This window comes from Danio rerio, chromosome 3, assembly GCF_049306965.1.
Source record: "Danio rerio strain Tuebingen ecotype United States chromosome 3, GRCz12tu, whole genome shotgun sequence".
Lineage (NCBI taxonomy): Eukaryota > Metazoa > Chordata > Actinopteri > Cypriniformes > Danionidae > Danio > Danio rerio.
In genome coordinates, this window is record NC_133178.1 from 31,380,941 (window position 1) to 31,396,011 (window position 15,071).

General features: G+C 34.2%; 1 protein-coding gene, 1 long non-coding RNA gene and 1 other non-coding gene across 11 annotated transcripts; 2 read left to right on the forward strand and 1 right to left on the reverse strand.

Moving 5' to 3' along the window:
- Nucleotides 1-140: 140 nt before the first annotated feature.
- LOC141381222 (uncharacterized) lies at nucleotides 141-3,281 on the reverse strand. The gene is made up of 3 exons (XR_012401074.1): nucleotides 3,166-3,281; nucleotides 2,830-2,955; nucleotides 141-2,754 (listed from the first exon to the last, which is right to left on the reverse strand). It is a non-coding gene; the product is annotated as an uncharacterized lncRNA (long non-coding RNA).
- bcl2l12 (BCL2 like 12) lies at nucleotides 2,092-14,648 on the forward strand. 9 transcript variants are annotated; one of them, XM_073944603.1, is made up of 9 exons: nucleotides 2,092-2,349; nucleotides 6,307-6,481; nucleotides 8,177-8,351; nucleotides 9,345-9,603; nucleotides 10,412-10,622; nucleotides 11,128-11,244; nucleotides 11,417-11,490; nucleotides 14,020-14,277; nucleotides 14,394-14,648. In XM_073944603.1, the coding sequence occupies exons 3-9, from the start codon at nucleotides 8,341-8,343 to the stop codon at nucleotides 14,451-14,453; spliced, it is 990 nt and encodes a 329-aa protein (XP_073800704.1). In that variant the 5' UTR covers nucleotides 2,092-2,349; nucleotides 6,307-6,481; nucleotides 8,177-8,340; the 3' UTR covers nucleotides 14,454-14,648. The 9 variants fall into 9 exon arrangements, with proteins under 9 accessions (XP_073800704.1, XP_073800705.1, XP_073800701.1 ...); XM_073944604.1 differs by having other exon boundaries at nucleotides 2,092-2,214; XM_073944605.1 differs by lacking the exon at nucleotides 2,092-2,349 and adding an exon at nucleotides 3,275-3,644.
- On the forward strand, nucleotides 2,648-2,726 carry mir150 (microRNA 150). The gene has a single exon (NR_030094.1). It is a non-coding gene; the product is annotated as a microRNA 150 (primary transcript).
- Nucleotides 14,649-15,071: the final 423 nt, after the last annotated feature.

Here is a 15,071-nt window from a genome sequence, read left to right on the forward strand (position 1 = left end):
CACATCCAATCACTAACAATGTATTTCCATAAAAGTTTTAAGAAAAAAATATTTATTAACTTTATTTACTTTAATTAATCTTTAATTAACGTTTAATTATCTTCCTTACAATAACATTTGTTTTTAAGTTTTTTTTTTTTAGGTTTTAACTTGGTCATTTAATAGTATCTTTAGTGTTTAGCCTTGTGTAAGAAATTTCAATAATTATGGTCTTAAAAAGTCTTAAATTTGACTTGATAAAACCTGTAGAAACCCTTTTTTTCTATAACACTTTTACAATGTAGATTGTGTCAAACCAGCTTAACATAGACGTTCTAGTAAGCTAAAACTGTATCAGTCTAGTTTTCATAGTTGAAGTTCAGTTCAGATCAGTGTGGTTTAATTTTTACTGCTGAAAGTCTAAACACTGAAGATCAAATCCAAGCTCAAATTATGGTATTTGAGGCACATAAATATCAGTAAAATAAATATATTTCGATTTGTGTAAAAATATAGGTTACATTGAGGAATTTCCTATCTATAACTTCTAAAATACTCTCGGTTTAAAATAGTTGCAGAACGTAATCTAAATATATCCTACACTACTAATATACTATACCTATGATGAACAGAACTTTAAAATAATTAAATTAATTTGAAATAAATAATATTTTGTAACTTTGAAAATATCTTTAGGGTTAATTTTGATTGATTTAATGAATCCTTGCTGAATATAAGAGTATTTTACTTATATTAAACTGTAAAAGCATTTAACAGTATACATTACCGATCAAAAGTTTGGGGTCAGTTTTTTTTTTCATGTTTTTTTTTTTTTAAGAAAATGTATCTGTTCATCAATTTATTAAATGCAAAAAAAGTAAAATATTATTTATTAAATATTTACTCAGTACTTATTGTGTGTAGTGCAAATGCATTTATTTATTCCGTCATTATTGATTTTATTACTATTACAATTAATAATAATAATAACAATAATATTAATTCTAAATTTCAGAGTGATTTCTGAAGGATCATGTGATTCTAAAGACTGGAGTATTGAAGCTGAAAATTCATTATTAAAATCACTGGAATAAATTATTAAATTAAATGATAAACTACATTTGAACACTTATTTTATAATGTAATAACATTATACAGTTTTACCATTTGTTTTGCATTTTTGATTAAATAAATGCAGCCTTGGTGAGCAGGAGAAGCTTATTTTAAAACATTTAAAAATCAAACTGACCCTAAACTATTGACCGGTAGTGTACATCAACATAACATTAGTGTTAATTTTTTTTTTTAATGTATTTTAGTATTTTGGCATCTGTTCCAAGAACATCCTCTAACATTTATAGACCCTTTCCAGGGGTTAATAGTAGAAGATTAGATTATTAAAATGTTCTTCTTCAGGTTTATCTAAAAACGCAAATACACTTTCTTTTTAAATTATACTCGTGTCCTCACAATCTAACACGTAAACCCTCTAAAATGACTGCAAAATAATTATTTACACCTCCTAATGCACATCATGTGAGTTGTTTTATAATGTGATATGGCTTACATTTGTGCTGCTTATCACTTTTTTAATTGTAAAGGAGGGAGGGAATATTTTTGTATACAATAAATAATAATTATGCGATGAATGCGGCTAATTACGCTAGACTTGTAAAAAATACAGCAAATTCTGTTGAAAATGTAAAACTGTAACATGTGTGTATACCTGTTGGCCAGACAACTAAATATATACAGGTAGTCAGACCCACATTCTATTGCACTTTTCTTAAACCATCTAATTACATGAGAGATCGGACAACAGTTTCAATCCATTTAATTTGGTAATATCAGCTAAATATCCACAATTAACTACCCCATTTTAAACTGTGCACCATATTTAGAGTTCACTGATCTTTGTGTGTGTATGTGTGTGTGTGTGTCTGAGAGTTTTTTGCTGGTTTCCTGTCACAGAGGAAGTGCCTCACCCAGCTGTGTTGCTCCCTATTGGCTCTTGGTCAGGAGAACAGTGATTTTGGGCTGATAGGGTGGCCGAGCGAGGGATAGATAGAGGGAGTGCGGAGTGGAGAGAGGGAGAAGCAGTCAGGACAGGTCAGAGGGGAGGCAGGAAGAAGAGAGTGCAGAGCTAAATAAAGACAGACAAGATGAAGAGAGCAAGTGAAGGAGGGTGCAGACTCGAGAGCAAATCATCTCAGCTAAAGAGGAAATCACTCTGAGGTAAGACATCAGAGGGCAGATGAAGCTTCACAGAAGGGAAAGATAGCTGCACGGAGCAATATGATTGTTAAGAAAATGCTTGAGGGTTTGTCAACTTTGGATGACAAGGATGTTGCTGCTCGGAGGGTCTTTGTGGTAACTACATATTTTATTTTAACTTCTGTACTGATACTATGTCTGTAATTTCCTAATGATGTACATCATTGTGACTCTTGAAAATGTTTGGACTTTCCACGGTAATGTTTGCAAACTGTGATATCTTTAATTTATCTCTCTCAAAGTCTCTTTCTCTCTTGTATAATTACATATACAAGTTAATTTTGTGCTTATTAATTTGACTGATAACTAACTTTTTCTGTCAGTGTTTATCCAGACAACTTGCTAGGCTTCAGTTCAAATGTTAAAATCTGTAGTATTGATCTGTCTTACAGTCCATCTCCGTCTCTCCCAATCCTTGTACCAGTGTCTGATTTACAGATGACGCTGGACGGGGTTTGGGGGGGGCTGAGGGAGGACAAATGCCTCTGATTTCCCTCTCATCTGTACACAAAAAAAGTAGTTAGGAATATGTTGTTTATTTGTCTGAAAATAAACCTTATTTGGAGAAATACATACCTGAGTGGTTTTGTTTTCTAGTTGTTTCAGTTTATTTCACTTTCATTTCTTCAGTTGCTGTTTTTTCCCTGCATTTTACTCCCCTCATGTCCATTTAGTCATAAAACATAAGTGTGTCTTTAACATCTGCATGTAAACAAAAGAATTTGATATTAGACAAACAAAGCCTACTTAAGTAAACTTTAAAAGGCATGCATTTACTTATAACAAAACTGACAAATTAGCGTACACTGAGTAAAATATCTGTTAAAATGTCGAGCACAATTACATTTTTGGAAACGAGTGGCTGGTTTAATAAATTTTGGACACATAAAACGCACAAAAAACCTTGGCTACCGTTTTAGTAAACTGGAAGTCTGTACCCTTTCCATCTGGAAAATGGCTTCGTCCGGCCCACTTGACGACGCATCAGCGACTGACATGCGCAGTGAGAGCGCACAAGTGTGTCATTCCGCAGGTCGGACACTGAAAAAGGTAGAAGCGCAACCAGTCCAGTGGGTATCGGTGTCGACAGTGGGAAATCTATAACACTGATATGAATAACTGGCGCAGAGAGTTGGTTTGATTCACCGTGAGATCTGACCCGCAGCTGAACGCTTCAATAACATCGCGCATAACTGACTTCAACTCGTCTGAAGTTCGGCAAAGTTGCGCTGTCGAGTTGCGCGTGGATGTGTCTCATTAGTTTTTAGTTTCTGTGTTTTTAATAAGACTGACTCTGTAGATGTGTGTTGCTTTCGGTTGTTTCGCGTCGCGACTCAGCTGATCCTTTTGGACGTCGAGGTGACATTTACAACAGGTATGAACGAGCGCAGGTATTTCACAAAACATAGTCTGTTTTAGTTGTTTTCTTGTGACTCAGAATATTTACAGGAATACATATGTTAATAGCGTCTTGTGTGTTAAAACTTTAAACATAATAAGGCTAACGTTAATTGTTCTAATTAGATGTTGAGATCATGAATCTAATATTGCTTAACGAATGTAAACAAACATATAAAATGGCTTACCTTCATGTGTTTATCTTTAATATTCAGTTTATTTTCCATTAAGACAATGATGTGTACATTTGCATACAAACAGTACCATTGTAACTCCTAGTTAATACTTGTAGCCTACAATAAAGTTAGTACAGGTATGGGATAGTATTATATATTATTAATAGTATTTATATATTAAGTTAATTAGATCCAGCATCATAAGTAACATAATTAAGATTCAAGGTGTTAATGCTGCCCTGGTATAACTGACAAAACTAGGCTTTTGTTTCTACATTCGTGTAGTGTGTAAAAGCAAAGCATGGAGTCACATTCACCTGATAAATGATGAATAGAAATTTTAATATGTTTTATCTGTTTTGCAAGCATTTAATAAACAATCAATTACTATCATTTAGCAATGAAAACATTCCTTGGTTTGTCATTATGTAAGAAGTGGCATTTAAGCCTGGTAAAGGATGTGTCATAGATCCGACAGTTTCACAATGTAGAAAACCCCTCATTTGAACTAGACTGTATCAATATGTTAATTCAAGTAGTAAACGTGTTACGACAGCAGAAGGGAGATGAGGGTGTTTTCTCACTTCTGTCTGTGTGAAATCCACACTTGCATATCTTAAATGTAATTTTCTTAGTGTCTTTTTTATATGTACACATTTAAATGATATTGGTTAAACACGTACTACCAGACCTTGTGTCAACCCTGATTTTATGATAAGTACAATTGAGGACACATTTCATTATCATTCCATGCACAAAGTACACATATTTAGTATTTTAGATAAATCTCAATACAATATAAAAAATTGCTGGGTTGATAACAATTGCTGTAGGAAGGGGAAGACAACATGTTTCAGGCCAACATAATCAACAAATAAACCCAAGAAAACATTTCAAGATGTGAAACTGGCCTGCATCAGAGTTCTGTGCTTAATAAAGAATATATATGGCTGAATGATTTGTAATAACCTGAAAAGTGGAAGAGTGGGTTATGAGCAATTGTTCTTAATGAATGAGAGGAATTCTAAGAATGTAAATATGATTTACAACAAATACCACTGCTGTTCTGCTGATGATTAGACTTACCATACAAAGAAATAGATGTGTTATGTTTACATGTCAAATATAATAAGAGAGGTTAGGCCTCAAGATGTTAGCCTTCTGCCTGGAGTGCGAGAAGTTGCTCAGATAATAATTTGTTAAAATTGTTATTTATATACATTTTAAGTGTTATTAATGTTAATACAGACTCGGCCATTCACTTTCAAACTCTTTTGACAATTCAAGTCAAATAATTAAATAGCAGTATCCATGTAAAAAAGATTAGTTCTATGATTTATTTATATATAAATATATATATATATATATATATATATATATATATATATATATATATATATATATATATATATTATTATTATTATTAAACATAATAGCAATAAGCTAAGCAAAAGTTTCTGGTGTCTGAAAAATTCAAACAAAAAAAATGTGTAAAAAAATTAAACACCCTATTTATTGCAATAATTTTGCATTAAAAATAACACTTGTTACAACAAGCAGCTTGTCCTCATCTGTCCCTGTTCTGGTTGGTTCTCTTGCCCCAGGGTCTGATTTTACCTTTTTACCTGAAAAAAAACAAGACTCCACAAATCCATAAGCACAAATATTTCCACATCTATTTATCTATCTGTCTGTCCGTCCGTGTCTGTCTGTCTATCTGTCTGTCTAGCTATCTGTCTATTTGTCTGTCTGTCCTTCCATCCGTCTGTCTGAATAATATATATAATATAAATATGATATTTTTTAAGTGTATATAAAGTTGTGCTGACCCAGTAATCTTCAAAAAAGAAACCAGCCAACAGTATATTTTATGTGGTATTCTGGCATCATTGCTGCCAAAGAGGAACCACTATCGGTCACATGTATGTATAGACATGCCATTTCAAAAAACATTTTAGTACTGGTCTTATCAGTGACGATCAGGTGATTGAATGCATTTACTGGAGCAATGCTACAGTTTTATAGTGCTATTATCAAAAAATGTAGATGGAATGCACTATATGCACACATAGAGTTAATATGCAGCTGGAAAAATAATACAAGGATTTATAAAAACTAGAAAATTATCATTTTATGTTTAAAAAATGTCTTGAAGTGCTGAGCTTGTCAATTATGAAATTTTGAGATTTTTGTGAATGGCATTAATTGACGTAGATAAAATTTCTGAGGTAAACCGACTGGAATTTCCAGCTTTCTTCTATGTATGTTTAACAGAAAAAATATGTTAAATGGCTCTGCTGTTATACTTTCACTTCCTTAACATAACCACTATATACTGAAGTATGACTGTTGAAGTTACTCACTTCACTTCAATTCTGCTGGATCATTGGTTGTATTCTGGAGTAGGGTTTAGTATTGTGCAATCTGAAAGTGTCCTCAGATTTTTAGAAATTTAGTGCTCTCTCTTTCTCCATTTCAGAGATGGCAGATATTGTGGCCCGGCCCTCTTCACCTCCTTTATCCGTCTCTCTCCTGGAGATCGAAGCAGAGACGCGGCTGGTTCTGAAGTCTTTCCTGCGTAATACTCTCGCAGTTGCTCCTGGAGAGCGACCTGGGAGAATAGGAGGAGAATATCATGACCCATACAAATACAGGTAACACACATCATTCAAACAAATACAGATGTTTCACAAACCCCAAAGTAAAGAAATACATAAAATAATTCTATTCATTTAAACAAAGTAAAGCTTAGTCTGTGTCTTTTCCGTTTAAAATTAGAGGCAACCACTGCATGCCTTTACAAACAAAACTGCAGCATAAATAGAGCAAAGGCAGCTTTTGATCTCAATAAAAATGTTAAACTTGAACCGAAAATCTGAATGATCTCACTTTAGTTTTGTTTTCACTAGGGTTGCACGGTTTACCGGTACTTCTCTAACACTGCAGTACTATAGCTCCAAAATACTGTCGGTGCCACTGTAGTTTGTAAAAATTCTGTCATTAATGGTTCTACTATATGTTGCAGGTGGAAAAGTCACTAAAATGCTCAAACATTTGTGCCAGCAAATAATCAATAGACCACTTTATTTACTTTAACTGTCTGCATATGGGTCGTATTTTGCTGCAGTCATGACAGATCATATGGTGTGAATATTTTTATTGCAATAACATCAAAAGAGTTACAGTATATAAAAAAAACAAAAAAAAAAACAAAGAATGTCTACAAATAATATGTTTTCAATAATAAGGAATTCTGCATTGAATTTAAGTATCATGACATACAAAATATGGTGATACTTGGTATCATGATACTTTAGCTGGTATAGTATCGTGGCCTGACTTAATATCGTGACATCCTTTGTTTTTACCATGAACACATCAGTGGAAGCTGGAATGGTGATATATCACACACAGACACAAAAATGAAGATTCTGTCATCATTTATTTACCATTTACTTGTGTTTTTTGTATTGTTGTTGTTGTTTTTTTTTTTTGCTCTGAACTTGACAGATAGTTTGAAGAATGTATAATAAAGTCCAAAGCTTTGCTCAGTGTAATGTTGTTCTGTTGTCACAGGATTTTGTCTTACACATGACATTTTAAACTCCTGGTGCTGTATTATATTTTTCATAAAATAAATCACATGTGGCATTCCCTCTAAACAACATATATCCTAAAAGTCAAGCCTATAGGATTGTATTTCAATCACAACTGAAACAAGCGAGTGTGGGAAACTTTGTGCTTGTTTTGCATGCTTGATTTTAATTGTATTATATAAGTGGTTCTGTTAAGTGACAGCACCTTTCAGAAAGTCAGTTTAAGAAAACATGACTTACATTCTGGAAAAAGAGTTACAGATAAGAGGGTTTCTCAGTAATCCATTTGAATGTTTTAGTATTTGAAAGATCATAGAGAAGCCAGATTATCATCAATTTTCATTTAACAACTGGCTAGTCATCCTTCTCATTAGTCAATCATTAACCGTTTTCTTGAAATGATAAACTGCTGCTTACCAAACTATTGTGTCAATTATTCCAGGATGCTTCTTACTTATTTGAAGTTATGTCCTGGGGATTGTTCAGTCATCGAGTCCACGTAACTTGAACAGCATATTAATTCTGTTAACATGTATTATAAGCAAGTCTGTGAAATTAATATTTATTAATCCATTTATTAATATTTATGTGGCTAATCCTTAAAACTGCTCCTACACGTTTCGGCAAAGAACTGCCTTCGTCAGGGTAACAGAGACTGGATTTTCCACATTTTTCGAGTGCCTTTGTTTGATTTTTGCAGTTTCTTTTTTTTGTATTTTAAATTATATTTTAAAAACATTGTTTTGACACTAGGCGACGCAGTGGCGCAGTAGGTAGTGCGGTCACCTCACAGCAAGAAGGTTGCTGGTTCCAGCCTCGGCTGGGTCTGTTGGCGTTTCTGTGTGGAGTTTGCATGTTCTCCCTCCGTTGGCGTGGTTTTCCTCCGGGTGCTCCGGTTTTCCCCACAGTCCAAAGATATGCCGAACAGGTGAATTGGGTAGGCTAAATTGTCCATAGTGTATGAGTTTGAATGAGTGTGTATGGATGTTTCCCAGAAATAGGTTGGAGCTGGAATGCCATCCACTGTGTAAAACATGTGCTGGATAAGTTGGCAGTTCATTCCGCTGTGGCGACCCCAAATTATTAAAGAGACTAAGCCGAAAAAATGAATGAATGTTTTAACACTTTGAGAGTAAAAAGTATATATAGGCAAAGCAAAAATGAATGTGAATGACTCTATACCACACACTGAAGTCTCATCAAGTAAAACATTGGGTCAGCGTAAGAAACAGAACTTTATTTTAGCTATTTGATCTCTTTGAGTTATACATCATTGTGTGACAGGATTATTAGTTCTAGAATATTGTGAATGCGCTCAAAACTATTTGTCAAAGCTGTGGAAAAAAAGGTTATAATGTTGCAATTAATCATCAGGAGCCACAAGTATTAAGTTTGTTTTAGTGTGCGTTTTTTCTGACTGTCAAAATGCCAGTAGCCATTGGCACGTCCTGATTTTGCCAAGTACGATGTGATCCTGAATTAACATCTCTGTTGATCCTGGAATATCATTGTTATTCAAAAATATAATCCATACCTATTCCCTACCCCTAAGCCCAACCATAACTGTAAATTATTCCCAAAATCAGAGGGGAATAATAGTTGGATAACAATCATGTTGAAGTGCATAAACCTAACCCTAAGCCTAAACATAACATAAACTCTAAACGTATCCCTTAACTCTGATTGGCAGATTGGAATGTTGTTCCAGGATCAGCATAGATGCTAATCCAGTAACATATCCTACTTGGTGAAATCTGTATGGTGTTGCCGTTGACATGCTAAGGCCCAGTTTTGGCTAAAAATGTTCTACTGGAAAAATAATAATCTTGGATGGCCTGAGAGCGAGTAAATTAACAGCAGACTTTCTCTTTAACATGAAAGGAAAGACCCATGTTTCTTTTCCTCTCGCTTTCAAATTTAGTGCATTAAAAGGGAGGATGAAGAAAGATGGGAATGGATGGGACTCTTTGGATGAGGAGATCAGTGCTGCAGAGGAGAAGAAACATGGAATTAAAAATTTAATCAAAAGAAGACTGAGACCCCGCTCATCAACCAGCCGTGCTAAAAAAAGCGGCAGTGCTGAACCGACACCAAACAACACCCTGGAGAAGCAGAGTCTGCCGGCTCAGCCTGAAAAGCCCTCAACGAATGGAGCACACAGTTTACCCAGAAAAACAGAGGTATCAAACCTGACCTCACATGCTGCTGCAACATATACAGTTGAAGTCAGATATATTAAACCCCCTGAATTAATAGCCCTGTTTGTTTGTTTGTTTGTTTGTTTTTTTGTTTCTCCATTTTCTGTTTAACGTAGATAAGATTTTTTTTCAACACATTTCCAAACATAATAGTTTTAATATCTAATTTCTATCAGACATGAACAATCTGTCTATCCTAGATGTCGAATTGGACATTCTAGGTTGACTTATTTGTATTTACTAAATAACGAAGCACCACCTTAATGTAATTACTGCCAGACTGCTCAGTACCATCAAACATCTTCTTTTGTTGGAATGTGGAAGTTTGAACACTTTTAGACAAAAAATTTATAAGGAGAGTACTTTGGATATTTTTAAAAAGGTACCACCAGGAGGAATCTTAAATTATTTATTCACATAATCGCATGCTTTAAAGTGCATTTTTAAAACAATCTTATGATTATCAGAACATCAAAACTAGGCTCTTACTCTACTGCTTACTCGTACCCTGGTGTGCTTCTGCTTGTGCTCATGCTGGTAGTGTGGGCACCAAAATAAATATGCAGTGCTTACACATCCGATGTGAAACATTGTAACATTGTTAGCTGTACCTAAAGTGGTCAAACTTGCACTTGCTTCATCTGGAACAAAAACTCAAAGATAAACAAAGCTGAATTCATGATTCTAGCATTGGAGCCAAAATCTTTTATTTAATTCTTTTGTTTCTTTAGAGCATGTGAGCGTTTCATACTGTTTTACAAAAGTTGTTAATGAGAACATTTTCTTTTAGGAGGAAATGCGCGTTCCATCCTCTGCGTCTGAGGAGGAGGGTGACAAAAAGTCAGGGGGAAAAAATAAGAAAAAGAAGAAGAAAAGCACAATATCAGATTTATTCAAAAAAGTGTCATTTAAAAAAGAAGAGCCTCGTCCTCAGCGCCCGACCAAGCTGCCTATAAATTATACAGACAGCCCCGAGCTTGATGAGTGCGTGCATTCACCATGTAAGTTTCACACATAAAATGCAGTGTTTTTAAGGTTTAGAAATTGACACATATTCGTAGGTTGCATATGTTTAATAGAAATACATTAAAACCGCTATATTTTGAATGATTGTTGTCTATTTAAAGTTGTTTTGCATTTGATAATAGTATAAAACTTAATGTATTTCCAATATGGCAAAGCTGTGTTTTCAGCAACCATTACATCATCCTTCAGAAATGATCCTGATATGCTGATTTGTGGCTTAATTAACTTTTCTTATTATTATGCACAATGTTTGTGATGCATTTTGTTCTATTTATTGTACGGTTTATGTTTATTTTTTTGTTTCTGATAGCATTTATTTGATTTTTCATTTTTTCAAGCTGACTTTTTCAAGTCAGTAAATGCCTTTACTGTCACTTTCAATTACTTAAAATTGCGCAAAAAAATAATTGCCCCAAACTTCAGAGTTGTATTTGTTTGTTTGTTTATGTGAACTGATGTGATGTAATGTGTTTTTTTTAGCTCATCCTCCCGCATTTTATGATGATGTGGCAGAAACTCTGGACAGAATTGCACAAAAACACAGTATGAAAAAGAGATCCCCAGTTAAACCAATGCCTCTTCCAAGTGCACCTAAAGGTACATTGTAAAGTCATAAACCAGTGTAAATTTTGTTTGATTGGTTTTCATTTTTGTATTGACCCGTGCAATCAATACCAAACTAAACTGTTGCCTGAACATATCTTTCTGTCATCACAGAAGTTTAATGCTTTAACAATAGCTCATTGCTGCACTTTTTTTTCGTTCACAGAGAATGACAAAGAGGCTATGGTTCAACAGCTAGTTCAGATACTCGCTTCAGAAGGGGACGCCATAAATGAGAAGGTAATTATGCTACATTTGAATTTGCCATTCATTTAAGCGTTTCTATACCCCACTAAGATGTGGATTAAATTCATTTCGATACAGCTCCTACAAAGGAATATTTCACTCAAAAATAGAATTGTCATTGCTGTTATCAGTGTTAAGGAAAGTTACTTTAGAAAGTAATGCATTACAATATTGAGTTACTCTCCAAAAAGTAACTAGTTGCGTTACTTAATTACTTTTTATCAAGGGCGTAGATTTGGCATGGACGAAAGGGATGTGTCCCCACCAATATCCAGCAATTACTGAAATGTCCCCACCAATAATTTAATCACATTCAAAATAAAATAATGCTCCGTCAACCTTTTTGTAACCTAGACATGCAGAAAGGGTTCAATCAAAACACAGAACACATAAGAAAAATGTGATTGTCTGGGCCTATTTGTGCTGTCAATGACAGCTGTAATTACATTTGAGGGTAATTACAATGTGGGAAGGGCCAAAACAAGGATTTTTCCAGGTCTTCCTTCACTGTACAAGAAGTAGACATAAGTAGCAACTTTTCAAAGAGTCAAGTTCAATCGGAGTACACCATAATAATATTAACCAAGGCTGTGCAATTATCCAAAATTCAGTTTCGATTTTGACGATTTTTCATGATTATGAAAAATAATAATCGGGATATAACAATTAAATTGCATCAAATGCCTCTTGAAATTTCTCTATGTTCATACATTTTCAAAGCAATATTAAAGTAAAATCGTGTTAATTGACTTTTGCAGAATGTGGCATGTTTTATTAACTGTTATTCATATTATTAAATGTTTAAAACCTTTATTCATGTTTTTAAAAGCATGAAAGAGAATTGGTGCTGTTCTATGCATGCACATGTCCTCACCAATGTCAAGAGCAAATCTACACCCTTGGTTTTTATGGTAATTTACCTTAAAAAAAACACATAATAAAAAGATTGAGGATGTTATCTGAGAACTTCCTGATCCCAGAGCCATATACAGATTATTGAAATTTGAAAGCAACATGTTTACTAAATTTGTCTTGAGTAAAATCACTGCCATTGAGACTATAATCCCTCTTTTTTTCTTTTCTTCGATGCGTTCAAAATAATGAGCACCTTTTCTCATCGATGCATGATTCATTTTTACTACTTTAATTTTAATACAGCAATTTCTTTTAAAAATTAAATTAGCTAAACTAAAAAGCAACTTGCATTACATTTTCAAAAAAGTAACTCAAATATTATTACTTATTTATTATAAGTAATGCATTACTTGTTACTTAAAAAGGTTATATTATTATGTAACTCGCGTTGCTTGTTATGCGTTCACTCCCAACACTGGTTATTATCCCTTTAAAGGCACAATATGTGGTTTTCTCCACTAGAGGGCGTGTATTCACAACTAACATAAGCATAGTTTGATGATGTTATGGCTGATTGTGAAATCAGTTGTTGTCTTCATCATTACTTACGGGACTCCTGCGAAAATAATATTCATAGATGAGCTACAAAACAAAATAAGAACGCTGAAGCAATAGCTGAGGTGCAAGCATGGTGCTGTACGAAAGCAGCAGAACTTTCAGCTGCCTCCACTTCTGGTCATGATCATACTAGTGAAAAGTTTTATCATGCTAAATAAATTTTAGGGTTCTGTTATAATGGTACTCCATGCAGTCTAATAAAACACATATTAAATCATCTGTGTTGTTTCCTTCTTTTCTATAAAACAATACTGGGAATGGAGGAGTATGATGTCATTAGCATGGCAGGAGAGGACACGGTCTGTGTCATGAGTTAAAATTACGTACATAAATCAGCAAAAGTCAGTAACTAATTTTTTCATGAAAACAGTCTTACATTCTTTTGTACATATTCATTTCACTTTGTTACTCTAATTCATCTTGAATTGTACATAACCACTGCACATATACATTTGTCATTATGTTCATATCTATCTAGCAACCTGTACATCTATTGTAAATCTCTGATCATAGTTAATACAACCTGTATATGATGTTCACAGTACATTCATCTGTAAATATCACCATAGTTTCCGTAATTGTACTTTATAACTTGCTCCTTTTGCGTTCCTAGTTAGACCTAAACTGCATTTCATTGCCTCGTACTTTTACATGTGTAATAACAATAAAGCCAAATCTAATCTAATAATGTGCCTTTAAGTGTCTACAAACCACTGTTGTTGTTTTTTCTTCTGTTGAACACAAAAGAAGATAGTTTGAAGAGTGTTAGAAACTATTGACCTCCATAGTATTTTTTTCTTCTTATGGAAACCAACAGCAAACTCAAAAGGTTTTGGAAACACTTAAGAGCAAGTAAATTTATTGTAAATATTTATTTTTGGGGTTGAACCATTTCTTATTATCACCTTATTATCAGAAAATATATAATAAATGTATTAATTCTGTGTTTATGAATTTTTATAGTCATGAAAATCACTTGTCTTTAATTTCTATGTTGTGTTTACCCTTGATAATCATTGTTTATCTTTCTAAACTGCTGTTTAATTTTAGATAAATGACAACCCTTTCCTGCGGTCCACCCTGACGCGCCTCTCCTACCCATCATTTGCCAAGCTGCTGGACATGTATGCCAGTCAGAGCGAAGACCCTCACGTCCCGCCGCCGGTCAGTCCAACACTAAGGCGTATGGCCATCACAATGGAAGCGTCTCGACGGGTCGTCACTGCCACCGGTGCTCATCGTCTGACAGTATATGCTGAACGTTACATGGAGAGCTTTGCACCTTGGCTACGGAGTCATGGAGGATGGGTGAGCACATTTTAACTGTCTACTTGAAGCTTTCTGTGTTTTGCACTTGCAAGTTTCCTCCAGACGGGGGCAGGGTTGTCAAGTTAACAGTTTTTTTTACGTGTTTTCTTTTCCAGGAGAACATTGCACAATTAGATGACAGTGCGATCAATCAGTCTCATCTGGAGTATGATTGACCTCAGGAACTGACCCTTTATTATGAACTCTGGATCATGTAGCATGACCTCTGTGAGGCGAACATACGAGCCAGCAAACTTCAGAAATGACACTACTTGATCATGATCTGCTAATCTATTTATTCTTTTGTATTTTAGATGTTTTTCATTTTTTTAATGTGCCGTTTTATACCAAAATACATGATGGCAATCATCCACTGTTGTGTTGCTTTCTTATTTGTTGTAATAATCTTATCAGACAGTATATACAGTTAAAGTCCAAATTAATTGCCCTCCTGTCAATTTTTAAAATTATTTTATTTCCCAGGTGATGTTTTACCGACCAATGACATTTTCAATATTTCGTAATTCAGTATTTCTTATAATATTTTCATCTTTCTGGGAAACATTTTTTTTAGTTTGACTGGAATAAATGGACTTTAAAATATATATTTTTTTAAACAATTTTATAATAATTTTTTTCACCTTTTATTTGGATAGGATAGTGGAGGACAGACAGGTAAAAATTGGAAGCAGAAAGGGGAAGGATGGGCATAGGACCTCAAGCCAGGAATTGAACACGGGTCGCCCTGAGCATCTGGCCAAGCTCCTCCGTCTGGGTGTATTGAAACCATAGAG

Coding starts and splice junctions, on each gene's coding strand:
- bcl2l12 (XM_073944600.1), top strand. CDS start 6,309: ATGGCAGATATTGTGGCCCGGCCCTCTTCACCTCCTTTATCCGTCTCT. Junction 10,623..11,127: donor TGAGTGCGTGCATTCACCAT/GTAAGTTTCACA, acceptor TGTTTTTTTTAG/CTCATCCTCCCGCATTTTAT. Junction 14,278..14,393: donor TACGGAGTCATGGAGGATGG/GTGAGCACATTT, acceptor TTTCTTTTCCAG/GAGAACATTGCACAATTAGA.